Below are 23787 nucleotides of genomic sequence, written 5' to 3' on the forward strand. Positions count from 1 at the left end.
AATTATTTTGCAATATTGTTTGTGCATAATGTTGTTATAAAGTACTTTGGGGTATTTTGCCCATAGAGAGGGGTATTTCATTTCAAATCCATGTTTAGACAGCATTAGCCTTTAAAATGGAGAACATAAATGGAGAACATAAATTCTTCTACAGTAGAGCATACAGTAGACAATTATGTTGCCTTGAAATTGTATTAAGAAAGGTTAAGCACCATTCTCCAGAACAAAGTTTGTTGCACAATTGAATTTTTATATTTATTGTGCTGTTTTTTGTTGGTTTCCACAATCTCCCATTGGATGCAGAGACGCCCATAGTGTCTAGCTTTCATCCACGACGGATCGGTCATTGCGCGTTCATTAGGTTCAGCAGCGCGCTCCAGACCTCGCACTGGAATCGCACGCCAATTCTCTTTAGCTCCCTTTCCACTTCCCAGAGTGAAATATGGTGACCAAACGGCACAGGAGTGGCTCACCAATCCTCGTAATTAGACCCAAATTATATAAAGCATATTCAGATAACAAGAGAGCACATACGGCATCAATGCGGTCGTTGGCCCCCTTTGTTCGCGAATAAAAGAGATTTTAAATAAACTCAAAAAGCGGTTCCTTATTACGATGACCTAATGAGACTTAATATGTGGGAAAGTCTGCGGCCGTGCGGTCCCTGCACCTGGGGCACTATACTGGCGCAGTGGTGTGGAGGTCTTCACATTTGATGTTAATCAGCCACCCAGCGTTTGTGTTCAGCCGAAAAAAAGAAGAAGAAAAAAATGAATGTTTAATTACCAGAAAATGCTATCCGCATTTTGTCCCAGACAATGAATGGCACATAGAGCTCATTGAAGTTACCAACAAGGGACCAATGGTCAATTGGGTCATTGATTTGAATTGTTTGACAGAGCCAGAGGAACAACCAAAGTTCAAAAATCCCAAGTAAAATTGAGAAGTTTGTCACAGAATCTGTTAGAAAGGGCTGTCAGAAGTGATTACCGGCCATAAAAGCTCCCTACCGACCAAAAGTTCAAGTTCCCGCTGCACATTTAATTTGAATTTGCATGGCTTTGTTCTTGACTCCTCATGAAGTATGATCTGATTACAAGGGTGAGCAGTTACAACAGGGAATTGTGGGCTTATTTGTCTAACAAAAGTGATATTATGTTTTAAGGGCCAAGTGAGTGACACCAATCGAAGACTTCAAGACGCCGGACGGGAGGTATGGCACAGTCTGGCTTTGTTAGCATGTCTGCCGTTAGAAAAGAATGTCGATTATCAGACAATAGAGCAGAGAGAACTGTCTCGTTAATTGAGAGGGCTTCACACTCTTTGACCTTCCCTTATGTAAGGTGACGGCCCAAACGGAGGAGGTCATCCGCTGCCGGGTTCAGCAGAGGAACATGGCCACCACGGTGGAAAAACTGCAGCTCTGCATTCCCGGTGAGACGGCTCGTTCGCGTAACCGAAAGGCGTTCGTTAAGATCTCGCCGTATGGCTTGCAAACACTCTAGAGATTTCATCAAAAGACGAGTAAAAACAATCAAGAATGTTCCCAGGTTTCTTATTACAGTAACGAGTCCAGGTCCTCATTAAACAGTGCTCTGTGTTTATGTCTTACTGTCTCTCTGACTTAAAAATTTATAGAATAAACTGTTAGGACCGACAGAAAGAGAATTTGATGCTCTGTTGTTACAGTGGTTTTATCAAACTAACCTGTTGGATGATGCTGTAGATAAATTAAGTTAGGTTGTGGTTTCTTTAGTCCGTGTCTTTCGAAAAGCAATGAAAGAAACTTAGGAAGTGGTTTCAATTCACCGAATGAACAAAATGTTTCAGTTTGATTTCTTCTAATACAGTGTTTTTTTCCCCTCTATATTATCCTCTTTTATTTACATTTCTACAGTCCTGGAAATGTACAGCAAATTGAAGGAGCAGCTTGAATCAAAAAGGTAACATTACTAATTAATTTTTATCTTTATTGCTAATCAGTCATAGTCATTAATGTGATGAAATAGGTTTGAAACTCTTCAAAATGGAGTTCAGCAAAAGGTGCTGAACCTTCAGACAGTGTTTTTCATCCACCTCATGATGTCCAACTAAATATTATATGAGCTTTTAAGTTTGAGGTTTGCAGTTTAAAACTATTATTTGAATGATTTGATGTTCTAGCATTAATATTTATACTATATAATTATACTCATGACCATGTAATATCTGTCATAATAACTGAATGAATGAGCTTGATGAATGTAGTCAAAACTACAATTAGTGTAAAATTTTAGAAAAATACATAATTAGAAAGGGTGAAAGTCATGTGATGGTAGCACCTAAAGCAATGAAATAATATGTGATTTGGCTATTAAAATAACAAAAAAATGATTTCTATAATGAATTGAGCAGACATTTAAACTTCATTCATTGTTTAAAGTGATCTACTTTTCATGTTGTGTATGTAATATAAAAGTTATAATTTTATGTAAAATAGTAATTGATCTAAGATATCTAATAGTTTTCATTTCATAGAACATGATATTTGTGCCTTTGGCTAATAGAAGGAGTGTGTGGAAAGTGCCAGTGTTCTCATGAAAAAAAATAAATCAATTGAACTATTATTATTCTGCTAAGAATGCATTCAAACCCCTTTCATGAAGAAGTGTTCGATCTTTTCTCCTGGAAAGAAGGGATGAATGTAAGGTCACATTGAACTTGAAAATAATGACCCTTTTTGTCCATTAATGTGTACCTAGTCAGTCATAACACATCATGAATAAATAAACTATTCAAACGCAAAGACAATTGACCTTGTGTGTGCCCTTCTTCACAGCACTGTCCTGTACCGGCAGGCCCATGACAGGCATCCTCCAAATTGAGGCAATTAGCGCAATGTTTTTTTCCATTAATCTGTGTCGCCACTGCGCGCTAATGACTAGGCTGGGACATGGTCTAATCAGGCAGGGATTCTTTCGCAGTTCACATGTAACACTCGCTGGGAAGGGCGCCACTTTGGCCTTCCACACGGACGCACGCGCACTTCAGAGCGGTGAGGTCAGGGAGCATTCAGAGGCACTGGCTGTACAAGTTAATAAACGTATTAATACGTTGAATATGGACAGGCATATTCATACATTGTGCAAAACTGTTATATTTGAGTCCATGTTGCATATACTCTGAAAACATAAATAGTTTGGTGTAGATATATTTGGAAAAAGACCTCCTAGATGGAATATTTGGCCTCCACGCTTAATTAATACAAGTAAAAAAGAAAGAAAGAAATGCATGTGGAGAGCACAGGCTAGTAAGAACACAAGCTTTTAATAAACTTCTTTAGCATTTATACACTTTTTTTCTGCAGCTATTTGATGCGATAGCTTCAGTTATTGGTCTAGTCTTCCCAAAGTTTGTTGTGGTAGTGTTGTTGTGCAATGCTGATAAACGCCCACCTGTGATACCCAGACACTTTATATTAATACAGCAAAGTTGCAAAATGGTTTAATAGCCATTAATGGTCTTTAGTTAACTATAAAAACTCTTGACAAATAATATTAAAGATTTTCTGGATTATGGGTGTTTCATCATGATATGATCTGACATCGATTCTCTCTTAGCCAGTGATACAGTATTTACCAATACCTCAAACATTTCAGTTTGATTAGATTCAGGGCCCTATTTTATATTCGTATTTTATATGAAGTTATGTGCTTATTTTACACAACCAGTTATGTGTGTGCAATGTGTATATATATATATATATATATATATATATATATAAATTAGCTGTTATCATATAGAAATATCATTGATTTTAAGGGGTTTTATGGACTAGTAAAGTGGTGACTGACATGACTTTTTTTCATTTCAGATACTACTCTGCATTGAAAACCATGGAGCAGCTAGAAAACATTTATATTCCCAGAGTGAGCAAGTACAGGTTCTGCCAAATTATGGCTGAGACACTTCCTAAACTCCGAGAAGAGATTAAGGACATCTCCATGTCCGACCTGAAAGACTTCTTGGAAAGTATCCGAAAACACTCGGACAAGATTGGTGAAACCGCAATGAGACAGGTGGGATTTTTTAAAAAGTTTTTAAATTTAAAATTTTATTTTATTTGCCTACTTTATAAAAGCCGTACTATGTAACTTTTTCCTCCCAAAATTAACAAAATTTAAATGACGAGTTAATACACCATCAACTTTTCTTCCGAAATGTGACTTGATTTCCCCTGATTCACTATGGTAAGCCTGTTATAAGTGTTTATATTATAGACCTGGCGGAATGCTTTTTGTGCGAAATTGCATACTTGCGTCACTCGTCTGTGCTTGTCTCGTCATATCCGTAAATAGAGAAAAGTTGCTCCGACTACTTTAAAGCGTTTATGGTGTGGGAGTGGCAGAGGTTAGTTGTCACAATGAGTGAGAAAAGTTGACATGGAGCATGCTAAATCTCAAACCTCCGGGGAATCACTTGTTTAAAAAAAGAAGAAGCCAATCGGAGCTTCTGCTTGCAAAAAGAGAACGCGACAGATCATAATAAAGCGTACAAAATAAGTCTGCTTTTTGGTCATGTCCGACAAAAAGGAACAGATTGATCTGGTTCTGACTGAAGTTTTTCAAGGTTATCCTCTGGATCTTTCGGTTCATTTCGAACTGGTTCTCGACTGGTTACCGACTTAAGATTCTTTCAAGAATCTAACGTAACTGTACATCTACATATGTGCGTCTACATATCACGCAAAGTGCATAGGAGATTAGACTTGATTGATTTCAGTAGAGCTTGACTTTAGCATGTTGATTCTGCCTACCTCAGAAACAGCCTGAGCAAAACCGTGATGCTTTAAAATGCTGTCTATGTAGACACCTAACTAGGTTTTGAAAGGTGTACTAAATTTGTCGCACATGTAGCTAATAGAAATCTAAAGTTGTGAGTCGCTAGTTCAATACATATGACGTGACTGGCATTGTAGGCTGTTGAAGTTACTGTTGGTCTTCTCTCCGTCACCCTGTTCTCACAGGCTCAGCAGCACCGTACGTTTAATAGTACGGTGCAGAAGCAGGACACTCTGAGCTGTGCCAAACCTCTGAACGGCCGAGCACCCCTCCATCACAACGGCCTGAGCCCAGAGGCAGCGGAGGAAGAGGAGATGGATGAGGAGGTATGATGTACAGTCACTTTTTGAGGAAGAGTAGCATCATTGTGTCCCAAATGAATGTTCTTTTTTTTAAAGGTCCCGTTCTTCGTGATCCCATGTTTCAAACTTTAGTTAGTGTGTAATGTTGTTGTTAGAGTATAAATAATATCTGTAAAATTATAAAGCTCAAAGTTCAATGCCAAGCGAGATATTTTATTTAACAGAAGTCGCCTACATCGAACGGCCCGTTTGGACTACATCCCTCTACTTCCTTCTTTAATGACGTCACTAGAACAGTTTTTTGACTAACCTCCGCCCACAGGAATGCTCCCTCAACTCTACCGAAATTCGTTTATGTACTTGCGCACTTCTTATAACTTACTGTGTTTACTCAGCTCTTATGGTGATTTTCTGAAGTAAAACTGACGCTTCATCTTTTGTGTGATGTACAATAAACTTTATTAAACTCATCAGTATATGTTTGATCATCATTCGGACCTGGTCCGAAACAGCAGACTTATAGGCTATTAATAAATAATGGATACATACAAGCAGATGACAAATACGTTATAATAACCGTAATTAACCGTACTAAACTATACCGGTTCCATCTCTATACAGCACTCTGACTCTGTAGGCATTATTGTCCGACTCGAAATGAACACCGCTACTGAGAGTTTCTGATCATCATTCCGTGAGATGAAATTGTCCTGAGAGACTGAGCGTGAGCTCATGAAGCTCCGCCCCCTGGGTCGTCCAGCAGCAGCTTATTTGCATTTAAAGGGCACACACTAAAACAGCGCGTTTTTCTGTGCCCCAAAAAATGACAATTTAAACATGCTGTAAAAAATGATCTGTTGGGTATTTTGAGCTGAAACTTCACATACACACTCTGGGGACATCAGAGACTTATTTTACATCTTGTGAAAAGGGGCATAATACGGGACCTTTAAAGCACTATACCTGGCTCTGTTTAATATCTGGCATCAGCATCCAGATTTCAGGGGAAAATGTCCAAATTTCATCACAAAAATGATACACTGCACGGCCAAAAAAGAGAAAATCGCTGTTTGGATTTAAATAGGCAAATGCTTAAGAGTCTATGGTTGGATCATTATTGCAGTGATTATTATGTTTCTAGCATGTTAATTGTTTTGCAACAGTTCTTTTAAACCCTTATTGATGCTTTTCATTTCTTAAACAACCATGTAGGAAGAAACATCATGGCCATATTCCAGGATGGCAATGTCAAGATTCATCATGTTCAAACTGTGAAAGAATGGTTCAGAGGGAGCATGAAAAATCATTTTCACACATGAATTGGCACCTCTGAGTCCAGACCTTAAATTCATTGACAGTCTTTGGGATGTGCTGGATTAGACTTTACAGAGTGCTTGACCCTTGCATTGTCAATACATGATCTTGACTAAAAATTGATGAACCTCTTGATGGAAACAATTGCTGTGATGTTTTTCCATCATGGGGTGCATACATTTTTGGTCAATATGTTGTATTGACAATGCAAGAGTCAATATATATTTGACTCTGCCTACATTTCCTACATGGTTGTTTAAGAAATGAAAAGCTACACATCTTTTTTGGGCCGGACAGTGTATTCGACATAAATAGTCTATGTGCGAGTATCAAAATTTGAATGAAAATATATAATCTTTCACTGGAGACACATTTATTTCAAGTTCGAGGTGTAAACTGCAATCTGTTTCATAAATGAACTGCTATGCCTTTAACAGGACCTGTTATTAAAGGAATATTTTGTTTTTGTATATGTTGTTTGATCAATTTAAGACGTACTTGAAGCTTCATTGTTTAGTGGTATCTATTGCCAGCAAAGCCACTCAGGTCAAGAAATGTTCCTTGAACCTTGTTCGTTTTCTTTTTAAGGTCTTGACGGCGCAGGATCTGGTGGATTTTTCACCAGTCTACCGATGTCTTCACATCTACACTGTTTTGGTAATTCCCAGAGTCTCCTTCACTACAGACACACAGTGCACACAGTGAACAACCAATAAAACAACAGCCCATCTCATAACATGTTATGAAATTTGTTTTATTGAGAAACATTCCTGTTGATCTTTTTCTAATAGGCGCACAGCCTTTGAGTTGACAGTGCGTTTTCACTGAAATGCTTTCTCCCAAGTGGCTCCTCAAACATTAATGGCTTAAATAAGCAAAGGGATTTCCAGAGTTTTGACAGTCATGCCATCAATATTATTTTTGCCTTAAACCAAACGCAAACTATAGAGAGGTGAAATCGAGTTTGTTAGCGCTTGGTGCCATCGCTCATCTGGTCAGAACTAATCCAGAGTCCATCAGCACACCAACAAAAGGGGTCAGACTGCAGCATCTAATGGGATTGACCGGGCAGTAACCCCCTTTTCGCCATAAAAACAAAGCAGTGAAAAAGTTCTTCGCTTTGGCATTCAGATTGTGCACAAACTGTGGTGCATTCACTGGGCGTAGGATGAGTCGAGCGCTTTCCCCTCAATGGTTCAGTTAATGAGAACACGAGCGCTTTTGACCGCTGTGCTACCCGAGAGCTCACAAGCGCTGGCAGGGGCTGAGGGCCACTCTTCAGCCACACAGAGAGAGAAAGGGGGCACAGGTGCTTAACATTCAGAGGGATTGTATGTTTAAACCAACCTATGCTCGTTGGATATATATTTGACTCTGCCTGATAAACCACAAAAACTTAACTATACATACAATTCAATCCAGTTTCCAGATAAAATGACCACTAGAGGCAGCAAAACAACTATTCCTTTTTGCACAAGTGACCTATTGGTAAGCCCCTCCCCTGGAACGCAGATGAGCCAATGGCAGTTGAATATCAGTTGCACGGGGACCGGAAATTGGACATCTTTAGGTTTCAGCACATAGAGAAACATTGGAAGATCCGAAGCTCTCATCGGTTTTATGGTGTTTTTGCAACAAAAATTGTAAAACAATATGCCTGGGGTACTTGCAACACTGATTCCAGGTATCCTGAGAGGATGGGCATGGGTTGTACTGAATCACTGTACTGGGTCCGCGTTCACCAGCGATTTTTAAAAGTGTGATAAGATTTGCACGAACGGACCAATTATCTGCGCAATACGACTGAACCCCGGTTTATTTATAATATCAATGATGTGAGCGCAGTAACCTGGTTCCCTAAGGATTCAATCCCAATCCCAATGAAGATGAAAACGTTTAATTTTCTGGTTGTCATACTCTCATTAAGTTATAATTAAAGTTAGTGAGTCAATGCTAACGTACAAACCTTAATAGCTTACTGTTCTCACGTCATGTACAGTAGGTCAAAAACACCTGATGGCTCAAAAACAGCCATCTGCGACCGTGACATGAGGCTTCTCCCGCTTGCGTTGTGATCTGTAAACGCTCGCTTCCAAATTAATCTTGTTACCTACCATATTTATTTAAAAATATTTTATATATCCCTCCATGGCATATTTAAGTCCCACTTGAATGCTCCTCAAAGAGAGATGGTCCTTCCGTGTCCAAAATTTGGGACAAGGTTTTCACACTGACAGCTGTCATTGTAAGACAGTTAGAAACTCCGTTTGTTTGTCCGAGATAGCAACAGTAACTAAGGGGGGCGGGGCTTACCGATAAATCAATTATGATTACTGGACAAATAATCGATAAATAAAGACTGATTTCAATGCAGTTCCTGTGTAATACTCTGTTATGACCTCAAATAACTTAACCACAGTGCATCATTTGTACATTGATACAGTTTGATATTTGCATCACATAACCAATTCCGTATGTATGGCTTTTCTTGCCCGTTAACTCACTTGCGATGCAGAGCGCTCAGGTACGAGTCCCATGAAACATGAGTCACAACACTCGAGAAAGAGCTCAAAGCATTGTAGAAGCAAGCTAAAGTGGCATGATTGGTTCAGCAAATGTGTTTTCCCCCCTCACGTTTGCTTTTGTTAACACTATCGGTTAGGTTTAGGGTAGGAATTAGCGTACAGGGTATGTTCATTTCAAATATGATAAAGCACAATACATTTTTTTGCACCACTCACTGGACATGATATGTATAACAAACCAATGTTGCCGCAGTCACGTTTTAACTGTTTCTGAGAAAACTGAACACGGTATTTAGCGCCAGTCACTGGACATTTCACTTAGAAAGTGCCGTGAAACGTGCTACAAGTAACGGGTAAAATGCACAATTACATGCCGTGCAAGTGCTCTTGTATAAATGAAGTAGATGGATAATAATTTGTTATTTAAACCCACTCTAATGCCATATTCTTTTTTTAGGGAGACAGAGAAACGTTTGAAAATTACTATAGGAAGCAAAGAAAAAAACAAGCAAGACTAGTACTGCAGCCTCAATCTAACATGGTTAGTATTCTTTGCTCTTTAAACAATCCCGTCAATTTTATTTGTTTTTATATGTTGTAATTGTATGTTTTTCTCCTCCAGCATGAAACAGTGGAGGGCTACAGAAAGTACTTTAATCAGATTGTTGGGTAAGTAAAATCTGGATTTATTTGTTAAGTGCAGGGCAGTGTGTTCATTTTTTATGTACAAAGTTGATTTACACCATGTAATGCCCACTCCCATCATGCTCTGCAGGTTCTTTGTGGTGGAAGATCACATTTTACACGCCACACAAGGTCTGGTGACCAGAGCCTTCACAGATGAGCTGTGGAACATGGCCCTGTCCAAAATCATCGCAGTGCTCCGCACACACTCTGTGAGTCCTGCACACACACTCGTCTTGACTATTGTCACGATACCAACATTTCAGTAGTCGGTACCAATACCAGTAAGTTATTGGTATCAATTTCGGTACCGTAAATCATGCATTATTGTAGCCTTCAAATATCGTTCAACTAAGACATCAAATGAAAAATTAATAAAATGAAAAACAAAGAGAAACACATTACAGGTAACAGAACACATGGCTGGTCTACTGCATTTACACTGCAAGACTTAAAGGGATAGTTCACCCAAAAATGAAAATTCAGTCACCCGTGAGACTTTCGTTCAACTTTAGAACACAAATGAAGATCTTTTTGATGAAATCTGACAGCTTTCTGTCCCTCCATTGACAGTCTGTGCAACTACCACTTTGATGCTTCAAAAAGTTCATAAAGACATTTGAATTTTCTGAAGAGATTGAATTTAGGCTTTTATTCCAAACATTGATCAGCGAACATAAACAGAAGCTCACCCGAAATGGTTTGACACACAAGAACAAACTTCATTAGTTCTTGCAGAAGCTTAAACGTTGTGTGAGTTGATGAATGTTTATATGTGAATAAAAGCCTAAATTCAACCTATTAATCATATAAAGCAATTGATTCTCTTCAGAAAATTTGGACTAATCCGCTCAATTCATATGGATTAGTTTTACGTTCTCTTTATTAATTGTTTTAGATGTCAAAGTAGTTGTTTCGTGGACTGTCAACGGAGGGACAAAAATCTCTCAGATTTCATTAAAATAACTTCATTTGTGTTCAGAAGATGAACAAAAGTCTAATGGGTTTGGAACAACATAAGTGTAAGTAATTGATTAATTAAAATTTTGGGGTAAACTATCCCTTTAAGTATCAACTTGGTACCGAAGTACTGGTACTTCTGACAACACTAGTCTCGAATGAGTCTGAGTATGCGGGGGATGCACTAAGGAGTCTCATGTAAGGATTTGACACCCCCCACCCTCTCTCAATCTCTCTCTTTCTGCCGTACTCTGGCCCGAGTCTCTTTTTTTGTGATTGAAAGTTAGCTAGCAGTGGGAGAGAGCAGGCTTGACCCCTTTGTTCGGGCCACAGGACTCAGGCTGTGAGCTCCAGCCGCAGGGTATTTGCATAATCCCTCACTGATTTACAACTGACTGGCCCTCCAAACACACTCTCAGCCCCAGCAGTTTAGAATATTCACAGTTAATCTGCTGTTATTGTTGCAATCTGTCCTCATTAGGCCCAACTGACCTCTCCATTAGATCAGATTGAATGGATGGCCACTGAAAGGGCTCACCAGGAAATGCTTCCAATTATCATTCCAAATGCCTTGTTTTGAAAATAAACTTCACTGAAAGACACGACTAAAGCCCTCTTAGCTCCTGAGCTGCCTAAAAGAAAAAATAGATCGTTTTTGGAGATGCTTGTACAGTCATTTAAATCTATTAATTCCAAGAATTGATTCCTGCCGTGCAAAATTAAAGCCCCAGAAACCTCTATAAAAATGTTTTAAAGTCATAATTAATGACTGCAAAGGTCTTAGAGTCACTGGTCCAAATGTGTGGGAACCTAGAGTGTGTAACTCACTGGTCAGGCTGCATTTATACAATCAAAAAGGCATTTTCTTTTTTTAAATTACAACAAAATTTGTAAGTTTAGAAAATATGGTTTCATGTTTAAAATGTGTATGTCATGAGGAAATGCCTGAATATGGTTGTTTTCTTGAAGCAACATTGTGTGACAATTGATGAGATATAACTCTCTATAAAAACATTTGCTTGACTTTGTCCATTTCTAAGGTCTTTGTTTAGTTCCTCTTTCAGGGACATATTTGCATGTGTGTGTTTTTGTGTTCATGTTCACATGCTTTGTCAATGAAGTACATCATGTCCTGAAGTGTGGAGTGACGCCGTGTGTTGCAGCTTGACCAGTGCTTATTTAACCGTGTGATTTACGCACTCACTCCCCACGTCTGAGAGGCAGGCCACTGCGCCCTATCTAAATGTTTAACAAGAGAATCACACTAGTGCAAGGGGCTGTAAATCAAACCTGCAGCTCCTGTACAACCACCCTCATTATCAAACCCCACCAACCTGGAAGAGGCTCGTCTGGCTCATGGTTAAAAGCTCTGGAGATCTTTGCGAATGCTGAAGATGCCAGGCGTATGGTGTATCTCATAGCGTTAGGACAAACTCACATCTGCAGTTTACTGTGAATCATTAACTACTTAAAAACACTCATCAGTAATTGATTGTATGGAGGCTTTTTTTCCGCCATGGGATTTAAACTTCTGAGAAGAAATCTCAGAATTGCAACATAAACTTGCAACTGCGAGAAAAAAAGCCAGAACTTTTTTTTTTTTTATGGTGAAAAAAAAAAACTGAGACCTAAACTTAGACTTCTGAGGAAAAAAAGTGAGAATTGCGAAATGTAAACTTAGAATTCCAAGACAAAAAGTAAAAATTGTGAGATGTAAACTTAGAAGTCTGAGGGGGAATAAAAGTGAAAAATTGCAAGTATAAACTCAGAATTCTGAGGGAAATAAAGTAAGAATTGCAAGATGTAAATCAGAATTCCAAGACAAAAAGTGAAAATTGCGAGACCTAAACTCCGAATTCTTAGGGGCAAAAAGCCAAAATTGTGAGATGTAAACTAAGACTTCTGAGGAAAAAAAGTGAGAATTGCCAGATGTAAACTCAAAATTCCAAGACAAAAAGTCAAAATTGTGAGACGTAAACTCAGAATTCCAAGACAAAATTGCGAGACAAACTCAGAAATCTGAGGGAAAAATGTCAGAATTGCAAGATGTAAACATAGAATTCCAAAACAAAAAGTCAGAGATGCAAACTTCAGATTTCTGAGTCAAATGTCACAATTGCTACAAGTAACTTGCAGTTGTAACGTATAAACTTGCAGTTGTGAGAAAAAAAAAGTCTGAATTGTGAGATATAAACTCATATTCATTTTTTATTGTGTGGTGGAATCAAACTTCCATGGACTGAGAACTGCGTTAGATCGCCAAAAACTGGGGCAGCAACACGTTTCTATGGTTATAGCTTGAATAGTTTTTTTTAATGATAATGAAATGTGTTTCATGAGTGTGAACACATGGAAAAATCCAAAAGCAGATTCTCAAGGATTTTTCCAGATCATCTGTGCTGCTGTTTTGGGGAATGGTGCTGCCCGGTGCCGTGTGGTTTCACACAGCAGTGGGTGGGAAGGTCTGTGTGCTCAGACATTCACTAACCCTGTCAGTCATCACTCCCCTGCCTGGGTCAAGTACTGCTCTCTCCTATTTAACCTATCTAACCATGGACAGGCCTCCATCAGCGAGGGGGGGGGAGGGTCGGACGGCCTCATTTAGATGCTAATGTAACCTAAAAACTCATTAAGACACAAGTGTATTTGATCAATAAGTGACTGGCTGTGAGTTACCCATTTAGAGTGAAATGCTGAACCTAAACTAATCTGGTCCACAGAAATGTGGTTCAGTGAGTATTGGTTCCTCTGTGTGACTCAATGGATAACACAAGTTTTTATTGTGCAGTTGCAGTGAATCAAATGAAAGAAATGGCTCATATTTAATCCCAAAATTAAAAAAGAAAGAAAGAAATTTAAGCTTGAATCTAAGACCATTAAGAAATTGGCCTTAAAAAAAGACAATTTTTATGATTAATTGATAATTAATTAAATATATATATATTAGTGCTTTCAACTTGATTAATCGCGATTCTAATGACCTGCACATTTCTTTGAGAGATTCAGCCAGAGATGCTTTATGTTCTAAACATATTTGTGAAGAATGTTAATGTGAAGTTGCACCATTTTGTTGTCATTCCTATCATTATTACTTTTTTAACCCAACAGTCCTACTGCAGTGATCCCGACCTGGTCCTAGAACTGAAGAACCTGATAGTTATATTTGCAGACACTTTACAGGTACATGTATTGGTTAAAGCATATCCATGTTGCTTTCCAATTACATTTAATTTTATTGATATATTAATCTTAAATGTAACTATAAATTCTGGTCAATTTTTTTCTAGATTTGGGCTGCTTACTCATTATTATTATTTTTGCTTTTGTAGGGTTATGGCTTCCCTGTGAACAGACTTTTTGACCTTTTGTTTGAGGTCCGAGATCAGTACAATGAAACATTGCTCAAGAAATGGGCCTTGGTGTTCAGGTGAGCTGAACCGAACTACAACTGCATTGTTTTTGATGTTTTGATGAATCAATGTGGTTGTGTTATGCAATGACATCTGTGTTTCCTGTGCTGAAACAGGGATATTTTTGAGCAGGACAACTACAGTCCCATTCCAGTGGAGAATGAAGAAGAGTATAAGGCTGTGGTCAGTCGCTTCCCCTTCCATGATGCAGAGATAGAAAAGGTATGTCAAACACTCAAAAAGGCCATTTTGGCTAATTAATTTAAGTACTTAGTGCCTTGTTTAGTGTCAGAATAGTCTCAGAATGAATATATTTACCAAAAGTGATGAGTTTTGATTCATAAAAGCACAAATGTTTTTTTTTTTTCTTCATTAAACAGCAACAATTTCCAAAGAAGCTGCCCATGTCCCAGTCAGTGCCTCAAATCTACTCTCAAGTAAAGGAGTTTATTTACGCCAGCTTGAAGTTCTCAGAGTCACTCCATCGCAGGTGAGCAGACTCCACAATCTTCATCAGCAGACATTCAACACTTTTCAGTCTCATTCCATCCCAGCATGCTTGAAATGAAGATACTAATGGAAATTCTGTTGCTCTTGTTAGCTAAACATCCCAATAGAAAACACTTAGCAGCAGAGTTTCAGTCATTCAGTCCTTCACTCATCTCTTGTCAGTATGGGCTTGCAGAGTTGTTATCATGACATGACTGTCTTCATGGGAAGCCCTTATTTACGGGTCTGGACTGTCTTTAAAACCACCACCCTCCCTTCCACCTCCAGCCATCACTTCTGACAATATTTGTTCTCTTTAAGCTCTGTGGCATTCGGCTGGCTGTTGTGAGGGGTCTGTGTTGTGCTTGTCACTGGCACCTCAAATTCTTTCCCAGAGAGTTAGAAGTGCACATAGCCGGTGGATTTTACCTCCCACCATCCCTTCCATGCGAGTAGCCCTGTTGCTCAGCAGCAGAGATTAAAGGAATAGTTCGCTTAAAAATTTAAATATTGTCATTTACTCACCCTCAAATTGTTTCAAACCTGTATTAATTTGTTTCTTCTGCTGAACACAAAGGAAGATATTTTGAAGAATGTTGGTAACCAAACAGTTGATGGACCCCATTGACTTCCATAGTAGGAAAAATAAAAACTATGGAAGTCAATGGGGTCTATCAACTGTTTGGTTACCAACATTCTTCAAAATATCTTCCTTTGTGTTCAGCAGAAGAAAGAAATTCATACAGGTTTGAAACAACTTGAGGGTGAGTAAATGATGACACAATTTTCATTTTGAAGTGAACTATTTCTTTAAGGCCCACTCGCGGCGCAGTTCTTTTCTTTCTTTGCTTAAGGGGTAAAAGGACGTTTGAAATACGTTTGCAGTGGTGTACTGTTAGCGAACATCCCGACTCCGACGTCTTCCCTCTCAATATCAAAATAAACACAACAAAATGACAGTGGTGAGAAAACAGCAGTTCAGAAAGCATCTGATCATATCGACATGGATATGTTTTTACAAGCTCTGCAATTTCGCAATCCAGTCAAGTCACTTTTATTAATGTAGCACTTTATGCAATAGATTGCTTTAAAGCAAGCAGCTTTACGGTATTAAACATGATAAAACTGTCAGTAGCGATGTTTCCATCCAAAGTTGCAAATTTAACTTTAACAAAAACAAAGCACCTTTTCCATCCAGTGAGCCGAAGAGAACAAAATCGTCCCTTCCTGAAAACTGCCGCTAAATATCACTAAGAAAAACAAAGTTGGTGCAGTAGGAGAAGCCATTGTATATAATCATTTCGTATATGTATTAAAATTGCTTGTGTTTCAGAGCACTCAGACGAGAAGTAATGAAGTTATCTTGTTTTCGGGGGCGGATGCTGCTGTTTGGTAACAGTCTTGTAAGACAGTTCTGGAAGTGAGTTATACCGAACTACTTTGACGACAGACTTTGCACAGGCATTTCAGAACAACCAAAAGAGCATTTCAGATTCTGTGCAACGAGATCGCTCCACTGGTTAGTCCAGTTAAGCCGTCACATCGTAAAGTCGCATGACTTTTTTTGATGCGCATCAAGGAATTTATTCGGTAATTGTGTTTCAGTCGTAGTTTATGAGCATGTTTTCTTATCGGATAAAAAGTTTATCTGACTCAACTTGAACGCGTAAGTTTTTTTATGTGCATTTTTAGAATTTATGTGCATTTTGCCATTTCCATCCAGCAGTTTTTTATGCAATATCCCAAAATGCACATACAAATAGGTGGATGGAAACATAGCTAGTGTCTCTTTCAATTAGAATTACAACTTCATTTTATAAAGCAGCTCTCCGGTGTGTTCATGTTTTTACTCTCATCTGACCTCGACGGACTGAACAGAAGAAATTAACCCGAGAAGGTTTTCGCCTGAAGAAAGGCGTGACTCAGAGCCACACCTACCTATTACATAATCGCCACAGACCAATGGTAGTTAGAAAGTGTTTACTTGCTGGAGTAACTTCTGGAATGTGTGCTTTGGCAAGCTGTTCTGTTTCGAACTCCAGAAACAAACTTAGTTTGGCCTGATTTTGTTCATAATTACTTAACACCAGTTTGTTCTTCAATTTCATGCAAAGTACTAAATATTGGGGTCTTTAGTGGTTAACCAGTGCTTCACCATGGCCAATATTTTGACCAATATTTGCACTTGGCATTTCCACAGACTATGAGCCAACGGATGAAACTTCTTTTGCTTTGAGCAGTGAGAAGAGTGTGAGGAGACCCACACGAGGCTGTCAGAACACTTATGGATTGATCTAACACAGTCTTTTTCCCTCCGCTAATCAATGCAAACGACTGCCTATTTCACACTCCTCTCTAATGGTTTCTTTGTTATTTAAGCAAGCGATAATGAGCGACCTCTGCACCTCTTCATGGAGCGTTTGCCACCTGATCACTCCTCCTAATCAACACCTCACACTGAGACACAGTCCCCAACTGTAAAATCAACACCAACCAGCAGTGTCCTGTAAACACTCACACCTTACAAGCGTTCTGGGCAGCAGTAGGGCTAGTTGTGGACCCGGTCAACACTGATGGGTGCAGACAGCAAGCATACTCTTGGTTAAAGAGATTTCTTCTGTAGAACAAAAAAAAAAAGAACAAACCTTATTTGTCAATGCAATGAAAGTGAAAGGGGTCCAATGTTCAAAAATAAATAAAATTTTTGCTTTCCAGTCAAGTCAAGTCAAGTCAAGTCAAGTCAAGTCAAGTCAAGTCAAGTCAAGTCAAGTCAAGTCAAGTCAAGTCAAGTCAAGTCAAGTCAAGTCAAGTTTATTTATATAGCGCTTTTCACAATACAGATTGTATCAAAGCAGCTTCACAGTATTAAATTAAAATAATACATCAATGCTTGTTTCTAGTGGAAAATGTCCACGTTTGGTAATGCTGATCAATAGTATTGTTGATTGATTAATTAAATTAAATATCCCCAACTGAGCAAGCCAAAGGCAACAGTGGCAAGGAACCGAAAAACTCCATCAGGTGACCTAATGGAGAAAAAAAAAAAAAACCTTGGGAGAACCCAGGCTCAGTCGGGGGCCAGTTCTCCTCTGGCGTTTATGAACTAGAGAAGAAAGTAATAGAAGAAAGTAATTTTGGGGAGTAACTGACTCAAAGTAGCCATGCGAATAATTTTTTATTACATTTCTCAGTTGTTTTTAAAACAATATAGCTTTCAGTTAGCAAGATAATTTTTCTGGCAAGTGCAGCACAACAAAACACTACATTGCTACTCAGTTTTTTTATTTTACTCCCTCTTGCAGAAGTACCATTGCAAAGCCATATTCCTTGTCTACTTACCAAATAAATAAATAAATGGACATGAAATGTTGTTTTGAATATAAATGATTTCATTATGTTGGAAGAAAGAGTGTAAGTGTTGTGGTTGATTTAAAAACTAGCACAGTTATGTAGGAAATCAGTGGCCTGCTTTGGATACATTCAATTTATTGTCATTTATACAAAATTATTCGACAACAGAATGCAGCAACTGAACAATCTGAATAATTTATTCTAGAGAGCTGTAATAAATTTAAATAATAGTCATTCTACAATTTATGGTACATTTTCATGTCCATTGATGATAATTTGATAATATTTTTAACAATTGTCTTCATAAAAATCTAATTTATCATTTAAGGGAAAGCATAATATCTCCCACAAATATTAATATCAGTTTGCTTGAAATTGCCTTGATGTACCCTAAATTACAGTTTTTGCAGTGTCTCAAATTTAAAATAGTGAATAAAAAAAGTTAGTCTACATTATCTATATTACATTTATTTCTAAAATCAATTTTTTTTATTAAGTTTAAATTTAACATTAAGAAAATATTTTGCTCATTTTTTTTCAAATTTTTATTGTTGTTTATATGTCTATGCGGTGTTTTTAATATGCTTTAAGAAAAAACCATGTGCAAATTCATAAGTCAAGGGGGTGGAAAGGTGTAGCGCCAAACATTAGTCCCAAACTGATGAGTAATATCTTCTTGCGGTGCGTAGATCCAAAAGGAACTCAAAAATCAGAAAAAAGATCTGCACACGAATATAGGCCAATATTCCCCTGAAGGGGAAGAAAAAGTGGACACTCGACCCATGAGAAGGAAAAGGATGTACAAGACCAAAGTCTAGTGTTTAACTTAGCCACCATCCCTTTAGGCACTGATGAGGAGCAATTGCTGAACAAAGGTCTTATGTATATGTATATATATAGAGAGAGAGAGAAAATTACCCCCATTTATAGAACAAGACATCATTTAAAAAAGTATCCTGTATCCACCTTATTCCTACGCCCCATGACGTTTTGCGCGAATTATGGGTGTAACTTCCGTTAAGCAGCAAACAATCCGTGAAAAGGCTCGCTCTATGAACGCAACAATACTTTTTTTTAAATCTTGGTACAATGATGACATTATTCTACTCCCCCTTAAACCATCGAACATTAAAAGGACATTTAAAAGTGTAAAAGCATTAACAAGGTACTTTCAACAGACCATAAATAACCCCAAAAGCGTGATTCTTTCCAATGAAATAATGGACAGGTTAAACATCTCTTTAGTAATAAATACTGTATTATGTAACATATGTTGCTTACTTAATCAAAAATGTTCATTAACTTCAGCATTGCGTGATACTATTTCAAAGTGATTTTTGTCATTTTGACAGATAATAAATTGTATTTACCTGTGAAAACAAAACTGGAAAGAGACGCAAGGATTTGAGGAGAATAACGAGAGATTCTTTGTGCATTCCAGTGAATTATTAATGGGGGATATATATATTGTATATTAAATCGGGAGAACAGACCACAAATGTGCAGTATGTTGTCCTTTTTCATACTATTACAACGGAATGCAAAGGGAAAAAAGAAAATAATCATGATGAAAAGAATACAGCGACTTGCCAAAGATATTCTTGTTATAACATGTCACGTTAAAATACCAAGTGTTACGTTACTCTGAATAATAAAAGACTGAAAATAAAACATGGAGAATTGACAGCTCATTCAGTCAAACTGACGGATCAGCTTCATTTGTAGAATGGATCAGCTTTATGAATGGAAGTTCCCCAAAACGAAAGTGCCACCCATAATTCAAACCACTGTAGGCTCGTCAGGAATAAGGTGGATGGAAAGCTTGCCAAAACTATGGACTAAGAGTGCAATGATTGAACATATTTCTTGGATAACTTGTGTTTCAGCTCAACCGAGATTGACGACATGCTCCGTAAATCCACCAACCTGCTGCTGACGAGGACGTTGAGCAGCTGCTTACAAAACCTCATCAAAAAGCCGCACATAGGATTAACGGAGGTAGTGTTGATGCAATGGCTTAATCTCTCTGCAAAGCCCAGTTCGAAAATAACATACGCCTTCCTTTCTGTTGTGTTTTGCAGCTAGTTCAAATTATCATCAACACCACCCACTTAGAGCACGCGTGTAAATACCTGGAGGATTTTATCACAAACATCACCAATGTTTCCCCGGAAACAGTTCACACCACAAGACTCTACGGGCTTTCCACCTTCAAGGTAAAGTCATTCACAGACATGTTCTTTAATTACACATTTCACTCACTCGTATTACCGCCATGGGCACACTCTGATCAGAGATCAGCCGTCTGGAGCAGTGCGCTCAAAGTAAAGCTGTCATCGACAGCATGGGACAGGAGCCGCCTCGGGCTTCATGAACTTCATAAAGAGCTTGTTTTGATGCCAGTGTGTTAAATGTATTTAAACGGAGGTGTTATCAGGTGACCTCTTTTTCAGTCATTGAGCACGCAGCAGCATGTTGACATTGCTTAAGTTAATGTGTTGCATAAGTATTCACCCCCCTTTTCCACATCTTTTTGTTGTACATTTTGGAGTTGCATTTGAATTTTTTTTTACCATTAAAGATCCACAAAATGTGTACCATTTGATATGCGTGCAAAATATGTTGGTAACACTTTATTTTGATGGTCCCTTTTGAACATTCTGTTGACTATAAGTAACTTTGTAACTGTCATGTCAACTAACTCTCATTAGAGTGTTAGTAGATTGTCTGCTTAATATCTGCAAAATCTTTATTGTGATGCTCCCCAACAGCCATTCCACTGACTATATGTAACTTTGCATCTACATTTCATCTTATTCTAACCCTAACCCTACCAGTCTACTAATACTCTACTAACACTCCAATGAGAGTTAGTAGACATGTAGGTGCAACGGTACTTATAGTCAACAGAATGTGTTAAAGGGACCATCCAAATAAAGTGAAACCAATATGTTTGATTGTAGCATGACAAATTAAAGGGGTGGTTGATTATGATTTCACTTTTCTAACTTTAGTTAGTGTGTAATGTTGCTGTTTGAGCATAAACAACATCTGCAAAGTTACAACGCTCAAAGTTCAAAGCAAAGGGAGATATTTGCTTTTAAAGAAATTGGTTTTTAAGGACTACAACAAACGGCTGGTAGGGACTACACAAGCTTCTTCCCAGGTTAGTGACATCACAAACCCTAAAATTTACATAAACCCCACCCCCGAAGCACGATTTATAGATGATCAAGACAGAATAAGCTAATCAATGACTAGAAGATAACTACACGTAAGCTACATAAATTCATCAACTAACCATTCAGAAATGTTGTCTACATGTTGTCACTTCTTAAGTCTCTCCATCTTTGTCTGACTCCGGTTTGAACATAAAAAGCTAAAAGTTTTTGAGATTTTCAGTGCATGTCTGTGTGAGGTAATCAAAGCTGCTAAGAAGGAGCTGTTGTAGCTCCACCCTCTGTGCTGGGAGCAGCAGCTCATTTGCATTTAAAGGGACAGACACATAAATGGTGCATTTTTGCTCACCCTCAAAAAGTGACAATTTTAACATGCTATATAAAAATATCTGGGGGGTATTTTGAGCTAAAACTTCACATACACACTCTGGGGACATCAAAGAGTTATTTTACATCTTGTGAAAAGGGCATTATACCACCCCTTTAAACAAAAAAGCAGACATGTATTGGTTGCAAAATGAATCTTTCAATACTGTTTAAAAGCATTCCAGAATTCAATTGGTTGTGCCAGTGTTTGTTCACATCTGGATGAAGTTAAATGCATGGTTTCTTATTTTTAGGACGCCAGACACGCAGCTGAAGGAGAGATATACACTAAACTCAATCAGAAGATCGATGAGTTCATTCAGCTTGCTGATTACGAATGGGGCATGTCGGAGTCGGACGGCAGGGCCAGCGGATACCTCATGGACCTCATCAACTTCCTGCGCAGCACCTTCCAGGTCTTCACACACCTTCCGGTGAGTTCCATGTCATCCTATTCACACGCAGTCTCATCATTGTTCTGTGATCATTCTCCACCTGTGGGTTCATGTAATGTGTGTTATTGCATGTGTGGTGTCAAACAATGTTGCATTTTTAGCTTTTTAGATGGTCATAACTGGGCAGATGTTCTAGTAGCCCTCCAGAATGACACATTTTCTAGTTTCCACTGTTTGATTAGGTGTAAATCTTAACATAAGCGCACAGGAATGTCGTGTTTGGTGTTGTAGGTGTCATTACACAAATATAATATTCAAAAAGACATCCATTCCCAAAACCAGTCTAATCTCTGTATATTCCTTCACATAATCAGCACAGATAACTCCCAACTCATCCATTAAAACAGAATGATACAGCTTGCTTGCGTTTCTCTTCAGCTGCACTGTCCTCTTGAACAATTGCTTTAACCTCCAGTTTCAGTTGGTTATGCTTTGGTTTCTCAACAATGTAACATATTTCCTGTAAGTGAATGTATCCTTTGATTTATTTTCTGCCAGGCATGCTTGGTATTTCTGATTTTCCTTTGTCTGTCCATTTATTATCGCTATACTTTCTTTCCCTGTCCGTGTTTTATTTTCTTGGGGTTTCCGCTCAGAATAACAACAATGATCATGCTGCAATGTCGGTAAGTAGACCCTCTTCGAACTGTAGAGGAGGAACAGAAAAATTACAATTATTCAAAAGCACAAAAAATAAAAAGACATTAAAACTGCATGTTCATGTCAGCTCTGTGGACTTGCTGCCAACCTTGTTTTGCTTCCCTTTTCACGTGTAATGCAGAATGTAAACCAGATCATTTGGCATGCTACCCCTGATCTGCTGCCCATGATTGTCTGAAGCTGATACCAGTATCTGCAGAACACACATGACATTCTTACTTGAGATTCACTAGTACCAGTATTTAAAGAGACAGTTCACCCAAAAATTCTGTCACCATTTTCTCAGCCTCATGCTGTTCCAAACCTGACTTGGTGACTTGACTTTCTTTCTTCGGAACGCAAAGGAAAATATTCTGAATAACATTTTTCCCATAAAATGAATGTGAATGGGGTCCCGAACCACACTGTACCTCATTGACTTTCATTGTATGGACAAAAGCACAATTTTCTAAATATCTTCTATTGTGTTTTCGCACTCTATTTTACTTTTGTCTGATCTGTCCCTTTAAGATGATACTCTCAACAATGAGTGTGTCTCAAATCAGAATGCTGCTTTATTAATGCTGCATAATGAAACATTATAACCTACTACACTATCAGGACAGCTGTATGTCATTACCTTTAACAAGTATACTTAGATGTTACATAATCTGTATGTTAGCGCAGCTAACTTAATTCAGTCTAATTCACTAATATAAGCAATCTTAGTATAAATATAGGCCATTAACGATTGCATTTGTGGTTGAAAGAGATATGAGCACAGCATTAAGGGCTTTTAAAACAAGATAGCTGTTCAGCTCATGCTTAAATAAAACCATTCGCCTTTTTCTAACACAATGGCATGCGACAAATTACAAGATGTTTTGTTGATCACTTGGTTTTTATATCTTGTGTTGTGATTGGTCCCAACCACAGTTAAATCTCATTGGTCTAAAGGTCCACTTCACATTCAGTGTTCTAGTATTATTGAGATACGTTTATAGTGTTTTTTATATATATATATAGAAATCATGGTATGGCTTTTAATTATCTATATTAACCCTGCTTCACAAAACTATATTAAACATAAAGTATGTTCTGGCATTATGTCATTCTGGTTAGGACACAATGTTTTTTTGTTTGTCAAAAATGATCTTTTCAAGGGTGAAATGTTATGTTTTATAGGGCCTGCTTTTATAGCCTCGATTTTCATTGTTTATTTAAATCTCTAGAAATAAAGAGGAATGTACATGGATTTTTGAGGCTCAGAGCATTCTGAAGTTTTGAGCTTTT

At 38.1% G+C, this 23787-nt stretch overlaps 1 protein-coding gene across 4 annotated transcripts in view; it reads left to right on the forward strand.

Moving 5' to 3' along the window:
• The window catches only part of exoc6 (exocyst complex component 6), a 58144-nt gene that overhangs the window by 19283 nt on the left and 15074 nt on the right, over positions 1-23787 (forward strand). For 2 of the 4 annotated variants that reach the window (XM_084135958.1, XM_084135960.1), the window contains exons 3-19: positions 1166-1213; positions 1344-1434; positions 1898-1943; positions 3854-4058; positions 5006-5146; positions 7025-7093; positions 9419-9502; positions 9584-9630; positions 9737-9857; positions 13714-13785; positions 13935-14032; positions 14132-14237; positions 14396-14505; positions 19742-19853; positions 19937-20071; positions 21655-21834; positions 22452-22481. In XM_084135958.1, the coding sequence (XP_083992084.1) occupies positions 1166-1213; positions 1344-1434; positions 1898-1943; positions 3854-4058; positions 5006-5146; positions 7025-7093; positions 9419-9502; positions 9584-9630; positions 9737-9857; positions 13714-13785; positions 13935-14032; positions 14132-14237; positions 14396-14505; positions 19742-19853; positions 19937-20071; positions 21655-21834; positions 22452-22481 (1695 nt within the window). The remainder of the gene's footprint in view (positions 1-1165; positions 1214-1343; positions 1435-1897; positions 1944-3853; positions 4059-5005; positions 5147-7024; positions 7094-9418; positions 9503-9583; positions 9631-9736; positions 9858-13713; positions 13786-13934; positions 14033-14131; positions 14238-14395; positions 14506-19741; positions 19854-19936; positions 20072-21654; positions 21835-22451; positions 22482-23787) is intronic. The other 2 variants (XM_084135959.1, XM_084135961.1) reach the window with 1 other exon arrangement.

Source organism: Abramis brama, assembly GCF_963993115.1.
Source record: "Abramis brama genome assembly, chromosome: 14".
In the NCBI taxonomy this organism is placed as follows: Eukaryota; Metazoa; Chordata; class Actinopteri; order Cypriniformes; family Leuciscidae; genus Abramis; species Abramis brama.